The 26,978-nt window shown below is 39.0% G+C and overlaps 1 protein-coding gene across 3 annotated transcripts in view; it reads right to left on the reverse strand.

The window, feature by feature from the left end:
* Nucleotides 1-26,978, reverse strand: part of tpra1 (transmembrane protein, adipocyte asscociated 1) — a 46,933-nt gene that overhangs the window by 10,164 nt on the left and 9,791 nt on the right. For all 3 annotated transcript variants that reach the window (XM_039771425.1, XM_039771423.1, XM_039771424.1), the window contains exons 3-9: nucleotides 24,126-24,258; nucleotides 22,398-22,484; nucleotides 22,239-22,311; nucleotides 21,784-21,863; nucleotides 17,246-17,356; nucleotides 12,779-12,839; nucleotides 10,912-11,014 (exon numbers count right to left, since the gene is read on the reverse strand). In XM_039771425.1, coding sequence (XP_039627359.1) covers nucleotides 10,912-11,014; nucleotides 12,779-12,839; nucleotides 17,246-17,356; nucleotides 21,784-21,863; nucleotides 22,239-22,311; nucleotides 22,398-22,484; nucleotides 24,126-24,258 — 648 coding nt within the window. The remainder of the gene's footprint in view (nucleotides 1-10,911; nucleotides 11,015-12,778; nucleotides 12,840-17,245; nucleotides 17,357-21,783; nucleotides 21,864-22,238; nucleotides 22,312-22,397; nucleotides 22,485-24,125; nucleotides 24,259-26,978) is intronic.

Raw genomic sequence — 26,978 nt, forward strand, 5'->3', positions numbered from 1 at the left:
ATAAGCACAGTCCTTCACCCGTGAATATTTAGTGGAGTTTGCTATTGGATTGCCGCTGACGGACGGCCTTATATGGGCAGGCACTAAATTACAAACGCCAGCGCAGCCTGTCTATGAACTTAATTTAAAGTGTAGGTTTACATCGTGCTTTGTTTCAAGTAGCAGAACTCATGAATATGGTTGTATATGTCACTTTCGCCGCTTCTTATTGTTTCGCTGCCTTCTCAATTATATAATGCATGTTTTCTTCAGCGCTTTTTGGAGGTCTTCCTGGTTTTCTATGTACTGCGCGATTACGTGGGAGGCGTGATGATGTCACACGGAACTCCGCCCCCACGCCGTTCAAGCTCATCTCCATTACAGTAAATGGAGAAAAACAGCTTCCAGTTATGACCATTACGCGTAGAATTTCGATATAAAACCTGCCCAACTTTTGTAAGGAAGCTGTAAGGAATGAACCTGCCAAATTTCAGCCTTCCACCCACACGGGAAGTTGGAGAATTAGAGATGAGTCAGTGAGTGAGTGAGTGAGTGAGGGCTTTGCCTTTTATTAGTGTAGATTAAATAAGGTTTACATTGCCAAAAAAAAGTTTTCACATTTTATAGTTACACAACCCTGAATCACAGTGGATTTCTTTTGACACCGATCAACAGAAAAAAAGAATCTTTATTGTCAAAATGGAGAATTTGTGGAATTGGCAAAAACTGCACCCATGCAACCTGACAGAGCTTGAGCGTTTTGCAAAGAAGAGAGAGAGGTTAGGAGCACGCGCCGGGGAAAAATTAAATGTCCATACACCTCTATAAAAGCTGACAGTAGACACAATGGATACAAGACACAGTAGACACAAGTGTTTAATACATCCAGATTTTACCTTCAGAATTGTGAATGTAACTTGAAACATATAGTTTGAAGCACTTCTTTTTAGCTCCAGACGTTTGACACAATGCTTCAATAATGCAACTTGCATCATTTGCCGTACGTCTGGGCACGTCTTGAAGCGATGAGGTGAAAAACTCCATAGCTAGTTTGTTTGGATATCGGTGTCGGAACTGAGGTAGCTGGCTGACGTGGAATCCAGAAGAGAGAGTGCATATAATCTATTAAATCCCAACAATTCCTGTTGTTCTGAACTGGTCCGTTATCTCTGGTCACAATCAGTACATTTAAAAGGTGGCACCATCAAATTCAATTTGACAATATTTTCAATGCTTTAGGGGAATATGAAATGTCAGCCTATGATTGGCTTAAATCCTGCTTTTGTAAAAGGATTTGTTTTCTTTTGAAATATAAGTGAACAATAGCAAAGAAGTAATCAGATGCATCAATCTCCTTACCACTTGAAGTTGATTTAGAGGGTTAAAGCAGGAACTAAGAGAATGCTGACTTACTATGAGACACAAAAAACATAGTGGCTAAAGAACTGGACACATAATGTTGCTGGCCATGCAAGTTGCCTTAACTATTACAGCAGTTATACATCTGAATAAATCAGCCATATTGCTGGTCCTTTAAAAAGCATTTCTTAGGCATGTATGCTACCTAATGAGCAAAATATAATTTCATTTTACTTTCTCACTAAGTGAACTTTAACTAATTAGACATCAAGCTATGGAATAAGAAGTGTGTTTAATACAGGTGAGGAGTTAGCTGTGCGACCAAAGCATTCACATACAGTTTAATTTACAATTATTCTTTAGAAAATACGATGGCAAGTGTGTATTAATATAAAATTCTCAAAACTGTACTGATATCACAAATGTACTGAGAATTTTTCTATCAGCCGTAATTTTGAGTTATTTCTTTTTTAGGCTGTATATTTAGTATATAAACCCTTATTAATGTGTGTGTTTTTTTTTAATTAAAGTTAAATTCAGGATTAAAATGTGAAGATTTTATCTTTCCAGACATTTTCTTTGGTAATCTCAGAGTGGTCAGTGACAAGCAAAGTGAATGGTTTCATCAGGACATTTCTGAAATGGAAAAGCAATGACAAAGAAGCTGGAACCCTTAAGAGGGCTTGTACACTTCTATCTTTCAGGTGAGATTCTGCCAGCATTAATTTATACATACATACACAAACACACACACACATATATATATACATAAATATACATATATATATACATATATACATACATATACATATATATATACATACACACATACATATATACATATATATATACATTATATATATATATATACATTATATATATATATATATATATATATATATATATGTGTGTGTATATATATATATGTGTGTGTGTATATATATACACTGTATATATATATATATATATATATATATATATATCCATCCATCCATTTTCTAACCCGCTGAATACGAATACAGGGTCACGGGGGTCTGCTGGAGCCAAACCCAGCCAACACAGGGCACAAGGCAGGAACCAATCCAGGGCAGGGTGCCAACCCACCGCAGGAGACACACAAACACACCCACACACCAAGCACACACTAGGGCCAATTTAGAATCGCCAATCCACCTAACCGGCATGTCTTCGGATTGTGGGAGGAAACCGGGCGCCGGAGGAAACCCACGCAACACGGGGAGAACATGCAAACTCCACGCAGGGAGGACCCGGGAAGCGAACCCACAGGTCTCCTAACTGCGAGGCAGCAGCGCTACCACTGCGCCACCGTGCAGCCCTATATATATATATATATATATATATACCCTTGTGGCTCTCCAGCTGCAAATATGCAAAGCGTATCACAGACCTTTGCTTCCATATACACTGCTCACAAAAATTAAAGGAACACTTTAAAGAAACACATTGGATACATCAGATCTCAATATGAAGTTGGATATCTATACAAATAACGACAGGGCAATGTCTTAGGAACAAAAGGATGCCAAGTCTTTTAATGGAAATAAAAGTTTTCTGCCTACAGAGGGCTTAATTGTGTAGACACCCTAAAATCAGAGTGAAATGAAGATGTGGCAGGCTAGTCCATTTTTCAAAAACTTAATTTCTGCTACTCAAAATGCTTTTCAGTATCTTGTGTGGCCCCCACGAGCTTGTATGCATGCTTGACAACGTTGGGGCATGCTCCTAATGAGACGACGGATGGTGTCTTGTGGCATTTCCTCCCAGATCTGTATGAGGGCATCCCTGAGCTGTTGTACAGTCTGAGGAGCAACCTGGCGGCGCCTAATGGACCGAAACATAATGTCCCACAGATGTTCTATTGGGTTTAAGTCAGGGGATCGTGAAGGCCATTCAATTGTTTCAATTCCTTTGTCCTCCAGGTACTGCCTACATACTCTTGCCACATGAGGCCAGGCATTGTCGTGCATTAGGAGGAAACCAGGACCTACTGCACCAGCGTAGGGTCTGACAATGGGTCCAAGGATTTCATCCTGATACCTAATGGCAGTCAAGATGCCGTTGTCTAGCCTGTAGAGGTCTGTGAGTCGCTCCATGGATATGCCTCCAAGATCATCACTGACCCACCACCAAACCAGTCATGCTAAACAATGTTACAGGCAGCATAATATTCTCCACGGCTTCTCCTGAGCCTTTCACGTCTTTCACATATACTCAGGGTGAACCTGCTCTCATCTGTGAAAAGCACAGGGCGCCAGTGGTGGACCTGCCAATTCTGGTATTCTATGGCAAATGCCAATTGAGCTCCCTGGTGCTGTGCAGTGAGCACAGGGCGCAGTAGACATTTGGGCCCTCAGGCAACCCTCATGAAGTCTGTTTCTGATTGTTTGGTCAGAGACATTCACACCAGTGACCTGCTGGAGGTCATTTTGTAGGGCTCTGGCAGTGCTCATCCTGTTCCTCCTTGCCCAAAGGAGCAGATACTGGTCCTGCTGATGGGTTATGGACCTTCTATGGCCCTCTCCAGCTCTCCTAGAGTAACTGCTTGTCTCCTAGAATCTCCTCCATGCCCTTGAGACTGTGCAGGGAGACACAGCAAACCTTCTGGCAATGACACGTATTAATGTGTCATCCTGGAGAAGTTGGACTACCTGTGCAACCTCTGTAGGGTCCAGGTATTGCCTCATGCTACCAGTAGTGATACTGACTGTAGCCAAATGCAAAACTAGTGAAGAAACAGTCAGAAACGATGAGGAGGGAAAAATGTCAGTGGCCTCCACCTGTTAAACCATTCCTGTTTTGGGGGTCATCTCATTGTTGCCCCTCTAGTGCATCTGTTGTTAATTTCATTAACACCACAGCAGCTGAAACTGATTAACAACCCCCTCTGCTACTTAACTGACCAGATTAATATCCCATAAGTTTCATTGACTTTATGCTATACTTTGATTAAATCCTTTAATTCTTTTGAGCAGTATATATATATATATTTATATATATATATATCTCCATTATCCAACCCGCTATATCCTAACAACAGGGTCACAGGGGTCCACTGGAGCCAATCCCAACCAGCACAGGGCACAAGGTAGACACATATACATATACATATATATATGGTGGCGGGCGGCTAGGGATCCCACCCAGCAGGGATGCCTGGAAGCACCGGGACAGGGGCAATGCCTCCCCTTGGCCACAAGTGGGCAGCCGCCCTGGTCTGCATGGGGGCCACAGGATCAGAGCTTGGAAGGTCATCCCTGTTGGGGCCTGTGGCCACCGCCAGGGTGCATCCGGAGTATCACGGAGCTTTGGAATGCAGCACTTCCAACACACTCGGAATATATGTTAATTATAAATTCGAATCATGTGTCACTTTAAATCTTTGAATGACTCTGATGAGTTATTTGAATTCAGCACGAAACATACTGTAGGATTCACTTGTATCGATTTATATGATACAAATGGTTACATTTTGTTATCCAGCGTTATTAAATGTTTGGTCACAAGTGTTCCACTGTTTAAACTCCAAAAATCACATTACTTCAAAATCTGGAGGCTTTGCTTTTGCATTTTAGAACACACTGCTTGGCATTCTGCTGTGAGATGCCAATGCTGTCTGTGCCTTCAGGGTACATTCAGTGTTGTCCTTGAAGAGAGGTCTCAATGTCATTTATAAAAGCATAAATGGTTACCTGGGAGATTAAAATGTTTAACTTGAGACAACACAGTAAAGGCAGAGTACAGCATAAGTCAGTGTAAAGTATGCTGGAAATATAAAAAGCCAATTCTAATTCATTTAAAATCATCTACTGCACACCTAATTAGTTGTGCAAGTCTAAACTCTATTTTAAAACTCTGTCTTAACATAACATTCTCAAAACCAAGTAATTCAGCTCATGGTGGAGGGGAGGTTGAAGCCTACCCTGGCAGCACTGGGTGTAAGGCATGAATCAGCCCTGGACTGGCTGCCAGATCACTGCAGGACTATTAAATACAGTGGGATGCAAAAGTTTGGGCAACCTTGTTAATAGTCATTATTTTCCTGTATAAATCGTTGGTTGTTACGATAAAAAATGTCAGTTAAATATATCATATAGGAGACACACACAGTGATATTTGAGAAGTGAACTGAAGTTTATTGGATTTACAGAAAGTGTGCAATAATTGTTCAAACAAAATCAGGCAGGTGCATAAATTTGGGCACCGTTGTCATTTTATTGATTCCAAAACTTTTAGAACTAATTATTGGAACTCAAATTGGCTTGGTAAGCTCAGTGACCCCTGACCTATACACACAGGTGAATCCTATAATGAGAAAGAGTATTTAAGGGGGTCAATTGTAAGTTTCCCTCCTCCTTTAATTTTCTCTGAAGAGTAGCAACATGGGGGTCACAAAACAACTCTCAAATGACCTGAAGACAAAGATTGTTCACCATCATGGTTTAGGGGAAGGATACAGAAAGCTGTCCCAGAGATTTCAGCTGTCTGTTTCCACAGTTAGGAACATATTGAGGAAATGGAAGACCACAGGCTCAGTTCAAGTTAAGGCTCGAAGTGGCAGACCAAGAAAGATTTCGGATAGACAGAAGTGACGAATGGTGAGAACAGTCAGAGTCAACCCACAGACCAGCACCAAAGACCTACAACATCATCTTGCAGCAGATGGAGTCACTGTGCATCGTTCAACCATTAGCGACTTTACACAAGGAGATGCTGTATGCGAGAGTGATGCAGAGGAAGCACAAACAGAGCCGCTTGAGGTCTGCTCAAGCACATTTGGACAAGCTAGCTTCATTTTGGAATAAGGTGCTGTGGACTGATGAAAATAAAATTGAGTTATTTGGGCATAACAAGGGGCGTTATGCATGGAGGAAAAAGAACACAGCATTCCAAGAAAAATACCTGCTACCTACAGTAAAATATGGTGGTGGTTCCATCATGCTGTGGGGCTGTGTGGCCAGTGCAGGGACTGGGAATCTTGTCAAAGTCGAGGGACGCATGGATTCCACTCAGTATCAGCAGATTCTGGAGACCAATGTCCAGGAATCAGTGACAAAGCTGAAGCTGCGCCGGGGCTGGATCTTTCAACAAGACAACGACCGAAACACTGCTCAAAATCCACTAAGGCATTCATGCAGAGGAACAAGTACAACTTTCTGGAATGGCCATCTCAGTCCCCAGACCTGAATATAATTGAAAATCTGTGGTGTGAGTTAAAGAGAGCTGTCCATGCTCGGAAGCCATCAAACCTGAATGAACTAGAGATGTTTTGTAAAGAGGAATGGTCCAAAATACCTTCAACCACAATCCAGACTCTCATTGGAACCTACAGGAAGCGTTTAGAGGCTGTAATTTCTGCAAAAGGCGGATCTACTAAATATTGATTTAATTTCTTTTTTGTGGTGCCCAAATTTATGCACCTGCCTGATTTTGTTTGAACAATTATTGCACACTTTCTGTAAATCCAATAAACTTCATTTCACTTCTCAAATATCACTGTGTGTGTCTCCTATATGATATATTTAACTGACATTTTTTATCATAACAACCAACGATTTATACAGGAAAATAATGTCTATTAACAAGGTTGCCCAAACTTTTGCATCCCACTGTATGTTGTATTATAGCAACAATGGTAAACCACTTGGAAAAAAAAATAGATTTTAGCATTAATGAGTTGATGAGTTGATGCCGCTTTACTGTGTATTTTATAAATGACATTCAATCATAACCAAAACTACTGCATGACACATTATTAACACTCTCAAAGCTGATTTAATACTCTAGGTAAGTGACTTGAACAGCACTGCCTGTGACTTTCCTAAAGCTCAATGTGACACATGACAGGAAAGTGGTAAGTGTGAAAGTGTATCTTGCATCCATTTTACTTACTTTGAAAAAGGAAAAAAATGGAACCCTTTTTTCTCAGTGAATAAAATTACATATTTCAGGAATCAGGATATTGTAGGATAAAAAGTATACGACTTGATAGTGTTACCATATGTATAGTAATATATATCACAATATTATTTTAGGTTATATTACCCATTTAGAGTGGTAGCCATACAATTAAACACTAACACCACACTGATGATGTGTACTTTTTTCCTACTGCAGTCACTCTGGTTACTCATCATTTTCAAGTCACTTCTGCATCGAACCATTCCACCCAACTTTTATTATGTTTAACCTTACAAACAAGTATAAGTATGGGGCATGTGGGTAATTCTATAGGGTGGTCCAGATCTAATTATGCAATTTCCATTACACTATAACTTATTAAATTTATCCATCCATTATCCAACCTGCTATATCCTAACTACAGTGTCACGGGCGTCTGCTGGAGTCAATCCCTTATTACATAGAGAATTCACAAAAAAAAAATTTTTTGTTGCCAATAGATGGCAGTACCTGCTCTGCATTCCAAAATGGCAGGGGGTTGTCAGTCGAACAGCAGGTGCGATGTGTTCGCCTTTTCATAATTGCATAATTAGATCTGGACCATCCTGTATTGTGTATTATATTGTCATTTGTTGCAGTTGCATATAAAATTGCACTTATGTCATATTTCATACTGTACTGCCTACTGTGTATTACTATTGACACGTGGACAAAATTGTTGGTACCCTTCAGTCAATGAAAGAAAAACTCAAAATGGTCACAGAAATAACTTTAATCTGACAAAAGTAATAATAAATAAAAATTCTATGAAATTTAACCAATGAAAGTCAGACATTGATTTTCAACCATGCTTCAACAGAATTATTTAAAAAAATAAACTTATGAAACAGGCCTGGACAAAAATGATGGTACCCCTAGAAAAGACTGAAAATAATGTGACCAAAGGGACATGTTAATCCAAGGTGTGTCCACTAATTAGTATCACAGGTGTCTACAATCTTGTAATCAGTCAGTGGACCTATATATAGGGCTCCAGGTAGTCACTGTGTTGTTTGGTGACATGGTGTGTACCACACTCAACATGGACCAGAGGAAGCGAAGGAAAGAGTTCTCTCAGGAGATTAGAAAGAAAATTATAGACAAGCATGTCAAAGGTAAAGGCTATAAGACCATCTCGAAGCAGCTTGATGTTCCTGTGACTACAGTTGCACATATTATTCAGAAATTTAAGATCCATGGGACTGTAGCCAACCTCCCTGGACGTGGCCGCAGGAGGAAAATTGATGACAAATCAAAGAGACGGATAATACAAATGGTAACAAAAGAGCCTAGAAAAACTTCTAAAGAGATCCAAAGTGAACTTCAAGCTCAAGGAACATCAGTGTCAGATCGCACCATCCATCGTTGTTTGAGCCAAAGTGGACTTCATGGGAGACGACCAAGGAGGACACCATTGTTAATGGTAAATCATAAAAAAGCCAGACTGGAATTTGCCAAACTACATGTGGATAAGCCACAAAGATTCTGGGAGAATGTCCTATGGACAGATGAGACAAAAATTGAACTTTTTGCCAAGGCACATCAGCTCTATGTTCACAGACGGAAAAATGAAGCATATCAAGAAAAGTACACTGTGAAACATGGAGGAGGCTCTGTTATGTTCTGGGGCTGCTTTGCTGCATCTGGCACAGGGTGTCTTGAATCTGTGCAGGGTACAATGAAATCTCAAGACTATCAAGGGATTCTAGAGAGAAATGTGCTGGCCAGTGTCAGAAAGCTTGGTCAGTCGCAGGTCATGGGTCTTGCAACAGGTCAATGACCCAAAACACACAGCTAAAAACACCCAAGAATGGCTAAGAGGAAAACATTGGAGTATTCTAAAGTGGCCTTCTATGAGCCCTGACCTCAATCCTATTGAGCATCTTTGGAAAGAGCTGAAACATGCCGTCTGGAAAAAGGCACCCTTCAAACCTGAGACAACTGGAGCAGTTTGCTCATGAGGAGTGGGCCAAAATACCTGCTGAGAAGTGCAGAAGTCTCATTGACAGTTACAGGAATCGTATGATTGCAGTGATTGCCTCAAAAGATTGTGCAACAAAATATTAAGTTAGGGGTACCATCATTTTTGTCCAGGCCTGTTTCATAAGTTTATTTTTTTAAATAATTCTGTTGAAGCAGGGTTGAAAATCAATGTCTGACTTTCATTGGTTAAATTTCATAGAATTTTTATTTATTATTACTTTTGTCAGATTAAAGTTATTTCTGTGACCATTTTGAGTTTTTCTTTCATTGACTGAAGGGTACCAACAATTTTGTCCACGTCAGCATAACTAAAGTCAAGACAAATTTCTAGCAATTATACTGTCTGCCTGCTTCAAACGAAACACAAGAAATCTGACAAACAAGAGGAGACCCTTCAGTCCATCAAGCCCATTTAATCTGACAAACAAGAGGAGACCCTTCAGTTCATCAAGCCCATTTGTTTAACTAGTAGCTAAGCTGTCCCAATATCTGATCCAGAATCTTCTTAAAAGTTTGTCAAGGTTTCTGCTTCAACTCCATGTGTCGGTAGTTTGTTCCAGAGTCCCACAACTCTTTGTATAAAGAAGGGCTTTCTGGCTTCAATCCTACGTGCACATCCCCTCAATTTCCACTGATGTCCTCAAGTTTGTGGTCAACCTATAAGCTGAAAGAATGTTGCTGGATCTACTTTATCAAAGCCTTTGAGGTTTTTTAAATACCTGGATTAGGTCTCCCTGCAGTCTCCTCTGCTTGAGACTAAACAGATTTAATTCTTTGAGTTTGTTACAGAAGGACATGTCCTTAAATCCTGGAGAGCACTTGGTTGCTCTCCTCTGCGCAGCTTCATGTCTTTCTTGTAGTGTGGTGATCAGAACTGCATACAATACTCCAGATGTGGTCTTGGTAGTGCGGTTATATAGATTGACCATAATGTCTCTTGACATAAGTTCAACAGTTTTAATGATATAATCATTTTACTTACCTTTTTAGTTGTTTCAGTACATTGCTTAGTTCATGATGATTTTGTGTCAATTCTTTTCAGTGGTTGATTCCCGCATGGCGGGAATGGTGTGTTCCATCTTGTATTAAGAATTGATTTTCTTTTGCTCATATGCAGCACTTTTTTTTTTACATTAAACTGCACTTTCCAAGAGTTCACCCAGTTCTGAAGGTTGTCCAGATTTTTTGATTTATTTTTGCTGCCTTCTCAGTGTCTGCCATCCCTCCAATTATAATTTCTTCTGTTTACTAACTATACTAGAATCATTGTCATTAATATAAATCAGAAAAACTAAGGATCCAAGGATGGACCTCTGAGGAACTCCGCTGACGATTTAGGTCCATGTGGTACGTTCTCCCCTTACCTTTACTCTTTGTCTTGTGCCAGTTAACCAACTAGGGGTCCAGATTTGTACGTTATCTCTGATGCCTACAGCTCCTAGTTTCTGAATCAATCTCTGGTGTGGGACTGTATTTGATGCTTTTTGAAAGTCTAAGTAAATTACGTTGTATGCATTGCTTTTGTCCACTATTCCAGTTGCTTATTCACAAAAAATCTAAAATGATACTTTGCTGCACAAATTATTCACACTATGGTAAGAGATTATGAAGAAATGAGAAACCTTCACCTACCAGAGACCTTCAATGATGCCAGCACAAAGCAATGCACTTCCCAGACCTTGAACCAAATTCAGCAGAGACAGGACTGCAGCATACACATAGAAACTCTTGCGGGCTGCGGGACATGAAGAGCAGTTCATCAGGCTGGCATCCAGCTTCACATGAGGAGCATGACTACCACATTATGAATTTGTTTGCACAAATGTTGTTTCAGATTAGTGCACATTGATCCTTAAGAATGCCTTCAGCCTAATAAATTCAAAGTGTGTGAGCAGAACATACCTCTCTGTTGCTTTCAATACAGAAAAAGCAGTAGACATTTGGCCTCCAACAGGATCTATCATTGCCTTACTTATTAACTAACTGAGCTAATTCACACAGTTCAGTTTTACTAGTGATACTAAGCTTGCACAGCACTTTAACAGAGACAAAACACAGGCCGTGCAGTTAGTTAGACTGACTGATGCATTTTGCATTTGACTAAAGTTCTCTAAGCTTTCTCCAAACCAGCAGTCAGTCAGTACCCATTTTATCAGCTGATAACGAAAACATGGGGAACGATCAAAAATACAATTGAATTCAAATGATAGCTTGAAAAGCCAGCACTTTGTCATTTCTATCCACCGCAACACTTTGTTCAACAGCAAAATAGATGGAGTAGGCCACTCTATGCAACTCCATATCATGAATTATTAAGGAAATCACAGTTATTCACTAAAATTATAAACTTTACATTGTTGCTTTAAAATGTATGGCTGCATTGTGACACACTGATTAGTGCCATTGCCTCAGAGATCCGAAGTCCAGAGTCTGAATCCCACCTGGGCACAGCCTATGTAGATTTTATATATACTTCCTATGAATCTATGGGTACATTTAAAAAAAAAAAAAGTGCAATAACTGACAACTCAGTACTGGTCCAAAACTTAAAATGGATGCACAATAAAAATATGTATCAAAGGTAAGCATTTTTTTAAAAAGCAAACAATTAAAATTAATTTGTTACTAAAAATCACACAAAGTGTATATCAGATAAAAATGACAACACTGCAAGAGAAAACACTTGATTCTTTTCTAATGATAAGTTCACATCAGTTTTTGAAAACTACTATCCTGTTGTTTTTTGCCCCAAAGTTCCTTCAATATTGATGTTATAATTATGAAGTTCCTTTAGTAACGTAAAACAAATAGTGGTTACAGATTGACTAATTTACATTGTTCATTTTGGAAGGATTTCTGTGGCTAAATTTAAAGAAAGCAAACAGATAACAAAGTATTGTTCTTTTTTTTCTCCATTTAAGAGAGTTTCAAACATTCATTGGGTAACTAAACTGAGTTCTACTGGGTGACATATACAATGGACCTCAAGGATATGTGAGATTGTGTGATTTATTAAAGCCATGTTTGAATGGCAGAAACAAAACTTCATGAGGTGCATAAGGAAAAAGGAATCCATACAATCTTCTAGCCATCCTATAGGGTGGGCTCCTTCATAAGAAAAAAACAGCTCCATGTTGCCTACCTAACACATATGCAAGAGACACATGAACACAAGTAGTGGGCACCGCTACCTTTAGCTTAATTTGTTATATACAGCCTAGGACTCCAAACCCTGAGATGTAGATTAGTCACACTGGTGCATTTACACCAACTGCCACTTAGTGCCTTAAACACAGTGCTGTTAGTAGTATTAAAAACGATAAATGATCAGTGGAAAGCTGGATATAAAGAGGCATTAGGTGGTTCCAATACAACTTGTAATGCAAAGCTAAATATTTCCTGGTGATTAAATAATCTCGTTACAGGTACATTTTTTCAGAATCAGCAAGCACAGAAAGCTAATAAGAGTTTGTAGTCTGTAAAATCATATTCAACTTACATGGAAGAGAGATTCGATCTTTCAGAGGAGTTTTTGGCAATATTACAATCAGCGAATAGACCTGTAAGAAGAAGGCATAATTAGACCATTAGACACATGCTGAACTTTTGAATATATTTAACATGCTTTTGGAGTCACGCCTTCATCTTCATCTAACGTCTCATTTTCATTCTGTATTTTCTTTCCTGCATTTCTATAAAAAAAGAGTTACATCTAATGTCTCATTTTCATTCTGTGTTCATACCTGCATTTTTAATGTAAAAAGTTACATCTAGCGTCTCGTTTTCATACTTGTATTTCTATAAAAAAGTTACAACTAATGCCTCATTTTCAAATAAAATATTTTTTGCAGTTTTAGAAGCACTGTTTTTTATACAGGTATTGTCAAGCTACAGAGTTGTGTCACAGAGTCGTGTCAAAGAGTTTCACGAGAGATAGGAAGATGACCTCGGGTTTTAAAGGAAAATACAGGTACTTTATTCCTGTATAGAAAAGGCAGGAACAGTCTCAAGACTTCATTCAGAATAGGAACTGTTCGAAGCCACGGCACGGGTGATCGTCCTACTTAATTCCCATCTTCAGATTAGAAGAACACCAGTGGCTTGGAATCACCACTGAGGTAGATACAGTCTGGAGAAGACAGATCAGGACAGTGTGAGGAACAGCAGATCAAAGTCCAGTATTAAATGTTTAACATTGTGCGACAAGCATGGTAAGCAGTAACCCTAATCCTGCAGAGAACAACCAATTGCTTTGCCCTTGGTTTACTGTTTACCAGACCCAGCAGAGCAAGCTACGGAGATATTAGACACTGCCGATCGCTGGGGCCACAGTCACAATACTATATGTATTATAATGAAATTTCTGCTATATACGGTTCTGTGAGTTTTGTTATAACAGGATTCCACCTGTATATATATATATATATATATATATATACACACCCACACACATTCTTTACATATATGTTCACATCTGTGGATTTTAAACAGGAACCCCAATTATTTAAAAAGCCTCCAAAACAGAGGACCAACAGTTATATTCTTCCACTTCAGGCATTAGAGAAAACAACCTAAAAAGTAAAAATATTCAATTCTTTACATGAGCCGCCTCAACAAGCAGTCAGTAAATGTCATTGCTGTTTGTAATAAGTTAAACTAAAACAAGTTGTGTTAAAACTTTACTTTCTGCTAATGGCTATGGAGGAATAAAAAGCTAGAACATACAGCATACAACAAACCACAAAAAGAAACACATGAGTGAATGACATATTTGGTACATTTTATTAATCCAAAAGGGGAAATTGTCTTTTCACGTGACCTCTGGAAGTCAGAGCGCAGGGTCAGCCATTATACAGCAGTCCCGGAGCAATTTTAAGGATAAGAGTCTTGCTCGAGGGCCCAGTTTAAACAAATGAAAATCTAATAATGATAATAATATATACTCAAACTCCACATTATTCTTACTGGTTACCCATTTAAATTCAAAAGAATACACTTTCCTGTTAAATAAAGTCCAAGTCAATAGGAAACTGATCTAATGAGGAATGTTTTACTCTTGGAAAAGTGTGTACAGCATAATCAAGAGTTAACAGCTCCAGTGACCTCATAATATTACTACAGGTCAAATCCAGTTATAGCCAATACTGACATAATGAAATTTTAAGAACAACAAATACCCTGACAAACATTCATACAACATAAAGTTAAGCGGATTTCATTTTAACAAAATTAAAATTTCAGTGTAACAAACATTTTTTTCGACCAAAAATGAGATGCAAAAAAATACTTAATGCTGCACCTACTCTTTCAACGAATCTCGGGAAACCTGAAACAAGCTGTCTCTTTCTTGTTAGACCAAAAGAAAGTGTCAGTCTGCTGTGAAATTTCTGGTCTCGGGCAGTCTTGGTAAGACTTAGCATGAGAGTAGACGAGACATCATAGACAAAGCCAAATTCTGAGTCAGTGCTCCACCTAGCGTCCGGATGGGTAGTTGTGTTGTGTGCAGATACTATACTATTCAAGTTTCATAGTGCTTCTCAAAGTTTTCTTTGCGATGAACGTAACAAGTGAGAAACGGTGTCAGTTTATGCTGAAAGAAAAATTACAATGCTGGAAAAAGGTGATTCTGGAATGAAGAAAAATGATGTCGCGAAAGCATTCGGAATCGCGCCTTCAACTTTGTCAACAATTCTGAAAGATCAAAAAAAAAAAAATAGAAGACAAAGATCGGCATTTGGGACCTGAACAAAAAAAAATTACAAACGCATTTGTATTTCTATAAAAAAGTTACACCTAACGTCTCATTTTCATTTGGTATTCATGTCTGTTATACAGGTTCTGTCAAGCTTGGGTCGCAGAGTCTGTTGCACAAGAGACAGAAAGGGGAGTGCAGGCTGGGCCTTAAATGTTGTGAACATCGTGTGATAAGCATGTTACGTGGTAAGATCCAGGAGAGCAGCTATGCAGCTGTCCTTACCCAGTTGCTGTTAGAAATGGTGAATTGCGGACGACACTGGTCACAATAGTATATGTACAGTGATCCCTTGCTGTATCGCGCTTTGACTTTCGCGGTTTTGCTCTATCGCGGATTTTATATGTAAGTATATGTAAATGTAAATTGCGGATTTTTCGCTGATTCGTGGATTTCTGCGGACAATGGGTCTTTTCATTTATGGTACATGCTTCCTCAGTTTGTTTGCCCAGTTGATTTCATACAAGGGACGCTATTGGCGGATGGCTTAGAAGCTACCCAATCAGAGCACGTATTACATATTAACTAAAACTCCTCAATGCTATAAGATATGCCTCCTGCGCGGTGCTCGATTGTTTGCTTGTCTCTACCTCTATCTCACCCTCTCTGACATTCTCTGTGCCTGACGGAGGGGCTGTGAGTAGAGGTGCTGTTTGCACAGAAGCTGTTTGCCTAGTGGATACAGGCGCTCCTCTAAGAAATGCCGCTTTATCGAGGTGCGTCCAAAAGCACACTTATTGATTTTTTGATTGTTTGCTTTAATCTCGCGCTCTCTATCTCTCTCTCTCTGACGTTCTCCGCGCTTGACGGAGGAGATGTGAGCAGAGGGCTTTTGCACAGAGGCTGTTTGCTTAGAAGATCACGGACGCTCCTGTAAAAAATGCTGAAAGGCTACCTTCGCATTGATCCCTTCATTGCCGCTGCTTTATCAGCGGTGCTTGCATACTTAAAAGCGCAACGGCCCTATTGATTTTTCATTGTTTACTTTACTCTCTCTCTGACATTCTCTGCTCCTTACGCGCACGTTGAAGAGGAAGATATGTTTGCATTCTTTTAATTGTGAGAAAGAACTGTCATCTCTGTCTTATCATGGAGCACAGTTTAAACTTTTGACTAAAGGGTGTTATTTCATGTCTAGAGGGCTCTAATAATGTTAAAAAACGTATTTAGAAGGTCGTAAACCGGTTTTCTATGCTCTAACTGTGAAAATATTAGATTTATAAATAAAGAATCCTACTTCGTGGAAATTCATTTATCTGTCTGGAGCGGATTAACCGCGATAAACAAGGGTTTACTGTATAACTGTGCGGAGAATATTTATAAAAAGTGTGGGAGAGTTTCTAAGGGCTTAAAATACATAAAAATAATCATACAAACATATGGTTTCTACTTCGCGGATTTTCACCTATCGCAGGGGGTTCTGGAACGCAACCCCCGCGATCGAGGAGGGATTACTGTATTTTCATTATATTCACTACAACACAATTTCTGTTATAACAAAATATTTTTATAGAACCATTAAATTTGTTACAATGAAATTCAACCTCTATTACTTTTTTTTTTGTCTGACACCTTTATCCAAGGCAACCTTCAACATTTGAAATACAAAATTGGTTTAATTTCTTTTGTTTTTCAATTAGTGCACAGGCAGGTCAATTGACGTACTTATAGTCACAAGAGTCAGTAGCAGGATTTGAACCTAAAACCTCAGGGTAGGAAGTCCAAAGCCTTAACCATTACACCACACTACCTGTCAGTAACATTAGACTTTGGCAGAGGACACAGAAATTCTGAAGGACAGGTGGGCTAATGTTTTATGTTGTGAAAAGTTGATAGAAACGTCTTTAGAGGTATACTAACTGTTCTAGCTACCAGAGGGGGTTCAACAAAGTAAAAACCTGAGGGAGAATTGTTAAAAACAATAATAATATAACTCAAGAAACTGAGATGTCATTTACTAGTATGTTTTTCTTTTTGAGAAGAATCCTCAAAAGAATGTCTGACGCAGAAATTTCTAAATACTAATACAGCAAAGTCTTAGGCTGTTTAAAAAAACAAATGATGGATAAATGCTTTTCAAGGCACTGTGTTTGCCAGATGCAGTTCCACATATGAACTACATGATATTTTGCATGTTCATGTTTCTTTTACTCTTTGATCAAAAACCTTCTCTTTTATTCAGGCAGACTAACAAGAAAAGGCTGCCAAACTCACCAGAAAGAAAAAACATGAACTGGCAAGCCAAAAGTGTCTTCCCCCATGGCCATAGATGTTGAAGTCCTCTGCTGACAGATGTGCATCAGGATAAAGAATCTCCAAAGTCCCCTGCAGGAACACAACTCAAATGTAAAGTATAAGTATATGGAGTAAGCAGGCTGCTATTCAAACTTGTTTTTAGCATTTCTTTATCTCAAACACCATCTAGATGCGTTTTTAAATGTATGTTTAATCTTCTGAAACTGAAAAAAAAATACTTGTTAAAGCTGTCTAGTTACTAAAAGCCTCATGTACTGTAGCACAGTATGAAAGAAAAATTAAAGATCACTCTAAACAAAATACTCAATATTTGTGAATGAGAAGAAAAAAAAAACTCAATTAAGCAGGCAGAAATATTCAGCAGCAGAGGAGTAAGCTGTTTCTAGCCCTCAGAAAACAATCCAATGTAACACTTTTGAAGCTGAATGATGGCCACCACCTAGTCCTCCCACATGCCGCTCTGTTCTATGTGTCTGAGCAACAGCTATAGAAATTCACACAATAGTCTAAACTAGTGGTTTTCAAGTTCGGTTCTGGCAGACTCCCGTGGCTGGAGATTTATATTCCGACCAATTTCACAATGATTGTATGATTTGAACAAAAATCTTCCACTTTTTGCAGTCACTAATTCTATGCAGTAAATACTGTAGCTCCCTCCTGTATACGGGACATTTTTTAAGTAAACTGCTTTGGTGGTTTCACATCTTAGCTTTAATGGAGAGGTGTGGCTTATTTAAGGAGGTGGCTTATTATGATTTTTAAGTATAATGACTTGTTTTTTTGATAATTTAAAATTCTCTCTTTAATTACATAAGCTACTATAGACAGCGACGTCTTAACGCATGAGCACGCTGGGCTGTTGCCTGGGGACATCACGAGCATATGGGCCCCACGCTAATCTAGGTACCGTATATACTCACGTATAAATCAGGTCTTGAAACCTGAAAAATCGATCATAAAAATCAAAACACAACTTATATGCCCTTCAAAAATGCGACGCTTAATTTTATTTTTATGTCTTTCTGCTTCCTCCAATCTTGCATCAGTTCTCAGACACATCGAATTTTGTTGCAGCAGTGCAGTTACCAATTGTTTTCACTACTTCAATGATGTTTAATTTAAAGCCAGCTTCATATTTTCTTCTGATCAAATACTCCATCGTAGATATGGGATGCTCTTACGATAAAGGTGTATGAGGGTATGAGATACAAAAAACACAAATCATGCAAACATTGCTTCGGAGTAATTTGGGAATTACTGTGTGTTCACGTAGGCACAGTAGAAAGAGAAAAAAAACGGCCATGTGCCCTACGGTTCTCTCTCAGGTGTGCGTTAACATATAATAATCTCTTGGACCAATAGCATGAGTCTTTCGCATTCAACCTATACAACCAACATAATAAAATACCAGAAATTATACAGTAAAATCAAGACCCGGCTTATATGTGGGAGAACCTATTCATGGGTATATACGGTATGTTGCGACTTGCGCCGAGAGGTTGTGTAGGTAGGAACCCCAATGCACTTCTTTGCTCGGGGGCCTATAATGCTGTTAAGACGGCCCTGACTACAGACGATCAATTATGTACATCACTCCAACATGGACAACAAAACTAAGTTAAAGGATGTAAACCACTAGCCACAAACCCTGAATCAATATCAGTCAGCAATGTTGTTGACAATGCCCCGGGCACTCACAATGAAAAACTTTTCTTTTTTAAGTAGAGGTGTTAGGATGTTTATTCTCTCTGATAGCTGGCCATGTATAAAAACTGGTAATGATAAATAAATAAATGCCAAAAATATCTTAAGTGTGCAGAGTTGAGAAGATGAAGGAAATGGCACACATGATTGCACTCCAAAGTGTAGTATGAAAGAAATTGCATTAACACGGTTATAAACACACTTTTCTCAACTAGCGGTAAAAATTTGTATTCTTTACAAAGGTTGTCCAGATTGGTGTGTCTGATTCATGTTTACTACTACAGTGGTGTGAAAAACTATTTGCCCCCTTCCTGATTTCTTATTCTTTTGCATGTTTGTCACACAAAATGTTTCTGATCATCAAACACATTTAACCATTAGTCAAATATAACACAAGTAAACACAAAATGCAGTTTTTAAATGATGGTTTTTATTATTTAGGGAGAAAAAAAAATTCAAACCTACATGGCCCTGTGTGAAAAAGTAATTGCCCCCTTGTTAAAAAATAACCTAACTGTGGTGTATCACACCTGAGTTCAATTTCCGTAGCCACCCCCAGGCCTGATTACTGCCACACCTGTTTCAATCAAGAAATCACTTAAATAGGAGCTGCCTGACACAGAGAAGTAGACCAAAAACACCTCAAAAGCTAGACATCATGCCAAGATCCAAAGAAATTCAGGAACAAATGAGAACAGAAGTAATTGAGATCTATCAGTCTGGTAAAGGTTATAAAGCCATTTCTAAAGCTTTGGGACTCCAGCGAACCACAGTGAGAGCCATTATCCACAAATGGCAAAACATGGAATAGTGGTGAACCTTCCCAGGAGTGGCGGGCCGACCAAAATTACCCCAAGAGCAGAATCGACTCATCCGAGAGGTCACAAAGACCCCAGGACAACGTCTAAAGAACTGCAGGTCTCACTTGCCTCAATTAAGGTCAGTGTTCACGACTCCACCATAAGAAAGAGACTGGGCAAAAACGGCCTGCATGGCAGATTTCCAAGATGCAAACCACTGTTAAGCAAAAGAACATTAGGGCTCGTCTCAATTTTGCTAAGAAACATCTCAATGATTGCCAAGACTTTTGGGAAAATACCTTGTGGACTGATAAGACAAAAGTTGAACTTTTTGGAAGGCAAATGTCCCATTACATCTGGCGTAAAAGGAACACAGCATTTCAGAAAAAGAACATCATACCAACAGTAAAATATGGTGGTGGTAGTGTGATGGTCTGGGGTTTTTTTGCTGCTTAGGACCTGGAAGACTTGCTGTGATAGATGGAACCATGAATTCTACTGTCTACCAAAAAATCCTGAAGGAGAATGTCTGGCCATCTGTTCGTCAACTCAAGCTGAAGCGATCTTGGGTGCTGCAACAGGACAATGACCCAAAACACACCAGCAAATCCACCTCTGAATGGCTGAAGAAAAACAAAATGAAGACTTTGGAGTGGCCTAGTCAAAGTCCTGACCTGAATCCAATTGAGATGCTATGGCATGACCTTAAAAAGGCGGTTCATGCTAGAAAACCCCCAAATAAAGCTGAATTACAACAATTCTGCAAAGATGAGTGGGCCAAAATTCCTCCAGAGTGCTGCAAAAGACTCATTGCAAGTTATCGCAAACGCTTGATTGCAGTTATTGCTGCCAAGGGTGGCCCAACCAGTTATTAGGTTCAGGGGGCAATTACTTTTTCACACAGGGCCATGTAGGTTTGGAATTTTTTTCTCCCTAAATAATAAAAACCTTCATTTAAAAACTGCATTTTGTGTTTACTTGTGTTATATTTGACTAATGGTTAAATGTGTTTGATGATCAGAAACATTTTGTGTGACAAACATGCAAAAGAATAAGAAATCAGGAAGGGGGAAAATAGTTTTTCACACCACTGTATCTACATATTCACTGCATTCATTTCTGCATGTTGCATAGCTTTATGCTACATGCTGCTTTGGAGTATACATGCAAGATTTAAATTTGTGTCATCCATGAGCCCTACATAGAGTTAGGCACAGGGAGTGTCTCACAGGCTCAAATCAAGTAAGAACTATGGGGATTGTTGTGACACTGGAGCTAGCAACATTCCCTTCTTTGAATTTACAATGGACAATTAAAAGATGGTGTTCTAATCTACCTCTGACATCCTTGGGAGCATTCACATTGTGCTGGGGAAGCGAAGATTTTGACTTTACTTTTGATTCTCAATCAACTGCGTCTCCAGCATGGACGCCAACACTTCATTTTATTTTGCAATAGAAGTAAAATTAAAAATAGGAATTAATTTCTGATCGAGAGACGAGCAGTTATGAAAATTTGCAATATCATGACTGCAGCGAAAAAACCCTGACATTGAAGTCTACACTCTAACCCTACATTGAATCACTTCAGTGTCTGGGATGACGGGGTAGTCTTAAGGAATTTGTCCCTTACCACTGTTTCAGAAACGTCAAAGCAATGCTGAAATGGATGGATTTTTGCAACAGATGGGGATTTGAGTAAGTTGCAGATATCATAGGCCAGTGACTTTTGTTTGGGAGTATTATGAGGAATGGGGGAAGGACAGCTAAATATCAATATTTGTTCCATTAATACAATTAAGGTCCTACATCAATTTGTCCATTTTCTATGTTACTTGTCTTTATGGGGTCTGAATTTATTTTTCCAATGTAAATGTATTAAATCATTACATAATTGTTCACAAATGCACTAACTGGATGTAGGCCAGATGATACATAGGCTATGCGCTTGAAATGTACGCTTCACTTAGTGCACAGAGTCATCTTCTCTTACCTGTGTAATAGAATACGCCAGAGCCAACACTGCAGTGATTGCCAGAACTCGCTTTATGCTGGATTTGCTTTCAAGGTGACCTGCCAAAGAAACAGTAGCCCTTGTGAGATCATAAACTGGCAGATGCTTTGACTCTTAAAAACTCATCAACCTTTGGCTATTGTGGACATGTCGCTAGGTAATGAGTAGCCCTTTATTCACACTAGAAAAGAAGAGCAAAACTCAACAAACTTTACACAACTGAATACAACCAATCCACTCACCACACCACACACTGAGCAAGTTAGAAAACATGCTTCAGCTGCACAAATTGAACCCACAAACAAAAATTTAGGACAACAGAAAAGTTTGGTAAGCCTTGTTCTTCCCTTCTCATTTTTACTGCTGCAATCAATGTATGACACCTTAAAACTGCCATGAAACACTTATATTTAGGTCTTGAGTGTCCCACTTACCAAAAGCAAGTCCCAAGATAATCACGCTGAGCTCAATTGCCAGCAAGAAGAAACGTGTGATCTCCCACAGAATCTGTAAAAACAGTTAGAGCAGTGAATACATGCTGATAGTCTGACCAGGCAGTTTTAATATTTCCTTGATGCAGATATGGCACTTACCTTATCAATTATGGTAGCAGCACTTGATGCACTAACTGTCATGGAGACTATGGCCCTTGTAATCCCAACAGCTGCCACAACAAATACCTACAACAAAAGCAATAGCACCTTATAAAAAAGTGTGGGCAGATAGTGTTGGCAGTCACTGCTGTGGCAACTAGCTGTCGTCTGTAAGTAACACTGCATGTATAATATTCATTTATTTCCATCTATATCCATACAATTTCTAATTTACTAAAGCCTATAGTGGTGGTCTTGGGAGTAAGGCCACAACCATCTCTAGGAAGGTCACCAGGGACACGCATGCAATAACCCAAACTCACTCTGCCCATACCACCTGTGCTTCAGAACAGGTCACCCTCCTGACTCTAAGCATGTTTGGGTTCTGCCAGTACTTGAAAGGGAGACCAACTGTCTGTGTGTGGATCCCAATGTCCCAGTGCAGTGACACTCTGCTGTAAATATGGTGTTGTCCTTTGGATGAGTTTACTGTGATTTGGTCTGTCAGGAGGAAACTACCCCTTGCCATGGGGTGAAAGGTTGTTGCACAGGAAGACTAAGTGCTGAGCTATTGTACACAGCTGGTCTTCTTTTAAAACGACTGAATCTCATAATAATGGTGTTTTAGGTTCAAAATTGAAACATACAAACTATTTTATAATGTGTGTGTAATCACAAGATGCGGATCAGAACTCAACAACTGTCTTGGCTTGAAAAACTGAAATATTTGGCACGTTTTTAAGATTTTCCTCCATGCCCCTCAGACTATAATGTAAAGTGCCAGTGCGGACAACATATATTTTTAAATCCATAGAAAGGGAATTAACTTTAGAACACAACTTAATGAGGCAAATGCATATATAACATGTTTCTGAAGAAATAACTTCGACTTGAAAAGTACCAAACGTATCCTTTAAGCAGCTTGGATAACAGATAGATAAAGGGAACTTTAAGAAGCAAAAAATGTTTTGCAAAATAATATGTTGTTCTGTCTAAAGTGGCTGTGAAGCACAGGAAAACTTTAGGACCCCTGATGCAGCACATCAGGTCTGAGCAGAATGATACGTCTTGCAGCCGGGCTCATGGAGTAAATTTATGTTATGTTATTTTTTATTTGAGAATGTAGACAGTGTTCAGAAGCCAATAATAAGGTGAACAGAATGTCAGGTTATATAGCACCTTGATGTACAAGTCCAAGGAGGTTCTGCTCAAGCTTTATAACACACTGGTGAGGCCTCGTCTGGAGTACTGGGTGCAGTTTTGGTCTCAAGGCTACAAAAAGGACATAGCAGCACTAGAAAAGGTCCAGAGAAGATGACTAGGCGGATTCCAGGGCTACAGGGGATGAGTTATGAGGAAAGATTAAAAGAGATGAGCCTTTACAGTTTAAGCAAAAGAAGATTAAGAGGAGACATGATTGATGTGTTTAAAATTATAAAGGGAATTAGTACAATGGATCAAGATTTTAAAATGAGTTCATCAGGAACACAGGGACATAGTTGGAAAATTTTTTAAAGGTAAATTTCGCACAACCATTAGGAAGGTTTTCTTTAGACAAAGAACAATAGACACGTGGAATAAGCTACCAAGTAGTGTGGTAGAGAGTAAGACTTTAAGGACTTTTAAAACTCGACCTGATGTGTTTTAAGAAGAATTAAGTAGATAGAACTTTGTTGGGCTGAATGGCCTATTCTCATCTAGATTGTTCTAATGCTCTAATGTACTTACCAGTATGTAGAAAGTGATAAATATGGGACTGGAAGTAACCCTTATTTTGGCCCTAGCAGAAGGCAGCTTCCACAGAAGAAACACGAAGAACGCTACATTGGGCACCAATAAAAGAAGATCCCAAAAGCGAACCCTACAAAAAAAAAGAAGCAGAGAGAACAGGCTTTCTGTTTAATTCATAAAAAGATTCACTTACTTTTACCTTGACACAAAGACAGCATTGAATTATAAGAAACTGAGAACCGTTTGGTGTTATAGAAGCTTTTTATGTCTTTATGTCAGGAAATGTTTTTTTATGCTAACTCTCAAGAGGAGTTGATACACCAGCTTCAAAATATTCTTTTAAAGTGCTTGAAAATGTGAAAGGTACTGATGCATTTATTTGGTGACATGTGGAATTTTTGTAAATTTTAGCCCATATTTTTTCTATTATTAATGTTACCAGAAGCCTTTATTTAAAGTGACTTCCAGAAACTAATATTAATTGTTCTCCACCCTTGGCTGATTCCTGGTTTGCATCCAAAATGTGTTGGTATCTTTCAGCACTTCCTCTGAACTAGATAAGCGAGTTAAATAAATGGAGGCCGAGTTGAATATTCATTACAGTGTTTAGCAAAAGAAACCCTGAATGACATTTAAATCAAAACACAACCGGTTAATTTTTGCAGTTTTACCTAGGACTTCTGTTATATTAGTGACAAATCATTAATAAAATTAAAGGACCAGAAGACCAGGCATATGAAAACAAAGCCAGGGTAAAACAAAATAACTGTTGTCAAGGCCAAACTGTTAAACAAAAATCAAGGTCAAAACTTCTGAGAGAAAAGAGAAAACACCAAAAAGACTTCCATCTGCAAACTCAGATTGGTAAAGATTGTCACCGTTGAACTTTTAATCCATCGAATCAATGAAGTCAGAAGTCATGACCTCAGAGACTATGCCCCCACCCTAACAATGACACTCAAAATTGTGTTGGAAAATAATTTCCAGAACTTCAGAAAAAGCACTCAATCTCAAAACTGACTTCAAATATGGATTCCGCATACTTGAAAACCTCCATAAAAAACCTAACCAAATGTCTAACAAAAGTAATAATGACGTTCATAATGCACTTGGTAATAAACTAGCAGCACAATAAAATCAAAGTTAGTTGCTCGTGGATTAGGTCAGTTCTAGTAGCTGACCCCTAAGGCACAGCACGGCAGAAGACGGCGTAACCAGCACGAAAGCGCTTTGTGAAAAATTAAATGTATTAACAGTTTGAATGATCATGAGAACCTTCTTCCACAGTTTAAGAGCAATAACTGAGAAAGATACATTTGTGCAATTGTCTGGAAATAAGAAGCAGGTGGAAGCATGGGGAGGTTAATTTCTTGATAACCATGATAATGTCAGATCTTTGCAAAGCCCCCTGAGGCAGTGTTCACTATGAAAGGTTCAATATGAAGATGTTTGGCCCAGCACTAAAGGTGGACACTGTAGTATTTCATTAATACAACATCACATTAGTAAACTATATGGACTGTAAGGCCAGGTTTATACTTCACGCAACGCGACACATGCTGCAGTGGACGCTCCTGCTACGCAAGCGTTTTACTGTTTATACTTGCGAAAGTACTTTACAGAAATCTGGAGGAGTCCACCAGGAGGCAGTGCGGTGAGTACAGGTTTGGCTTTGCAGTGTTGTGAATTGCCTGGAACACCCATTATATTCTGATGACACCTTACCGCAAGGGATTTGTCCATTCCAGCAAGCATTGGGCACGAGGCTGAAACAATCCCTGGACGGGGAATCATCTCATCGCAAGGTGACTACAAGCACTCACATACACTAGAATCATTTTAGTGTCACCAAATCTGCATATTTTTGGAAGGAAAGCGGAGCTCCAGGCAGGGAATACCAGCGACGTGACTCCCTGCGAGACAGCAGTGTAACCCCCATGTGTGTAATTATTAACAGTATTCATTATTTAAACGAAATTAATGATTTATCTGTAAAATATAACATAATACTTTAATGCATTTCATCATGAAAGTGATATCAAGTATAAATCGAAGGATTGTAAATGTGCAGAGAGTGTGGTGATTTGCCCTTAGTAGCAGGACCGGAGAAAACCCCAGAAAAAAAGATGGCACAGAAGACGGTATGTGAGACTTTTAAAATGCATCGCGTCATTACGATCAGGAATATGTGACGCTTGAATATAAAAGCACCACAAATGCATTTGTATGTCGGCATTTTTCTTCACCACATTGAACCATTCATCAAACATTGAAGCGCGCACATCGATCTCGTAGGATCCGCAAAGCGGCTTTCTGTCACATGTAGATGGTAAACAGAGACTCTGACGTCACATTCCAACTTTTAGCACACTGCAGCCCCGACTTTTTGTAGGTACTACAACTCACGCATGCATTGCCTTAATTTCTGAGGACCTGCTCGGAGTATGCGTCAAATGAACGCTGTGAACGCGTGGCAGCCATGATGCGGGCGCGTATGCATTCTGAGCCTGAAGTATAAATGAGCCCTAAGAGGGTCATTAGACCAAAAAGTAATCTGTTGGTAGATTAAAAATGAATGACAATCAGTTATCGTGTCTCAGTTTTCGAGAACTGTCAAAAAAGTATTTTTTCAGTGCAGTTGGGTAAATCTGGCAAACATACAAAAAAATGTCCATTCATTACCAAACCCAAATCAGTATTATGTAAAGCACAGATAATCTTTTCAACAACAGGCACAAGGGATGAGGTACTGGTCCATTACAGGGCACAGTTTTGCACACACCATCAATGGGACAATGTAGATTTCTTAATCAACCAGAAATGCGTGTTTTTAAGGAGGTTTTGGGTGAT

This window comes from Polypterus senegalus, chromosome 12, assembly GCF_016835505.1.
Source record: "Polypterus senegalus isolate Bchr_013 chromosome 12, ASM1683550v1, whole genome shotgun sequence".
NCBI lineage: Eukaryota > Metazoa > Chordata > Cladistia > Polypteriformes > Polypteridae > Polypterus > Polypterus senegalus.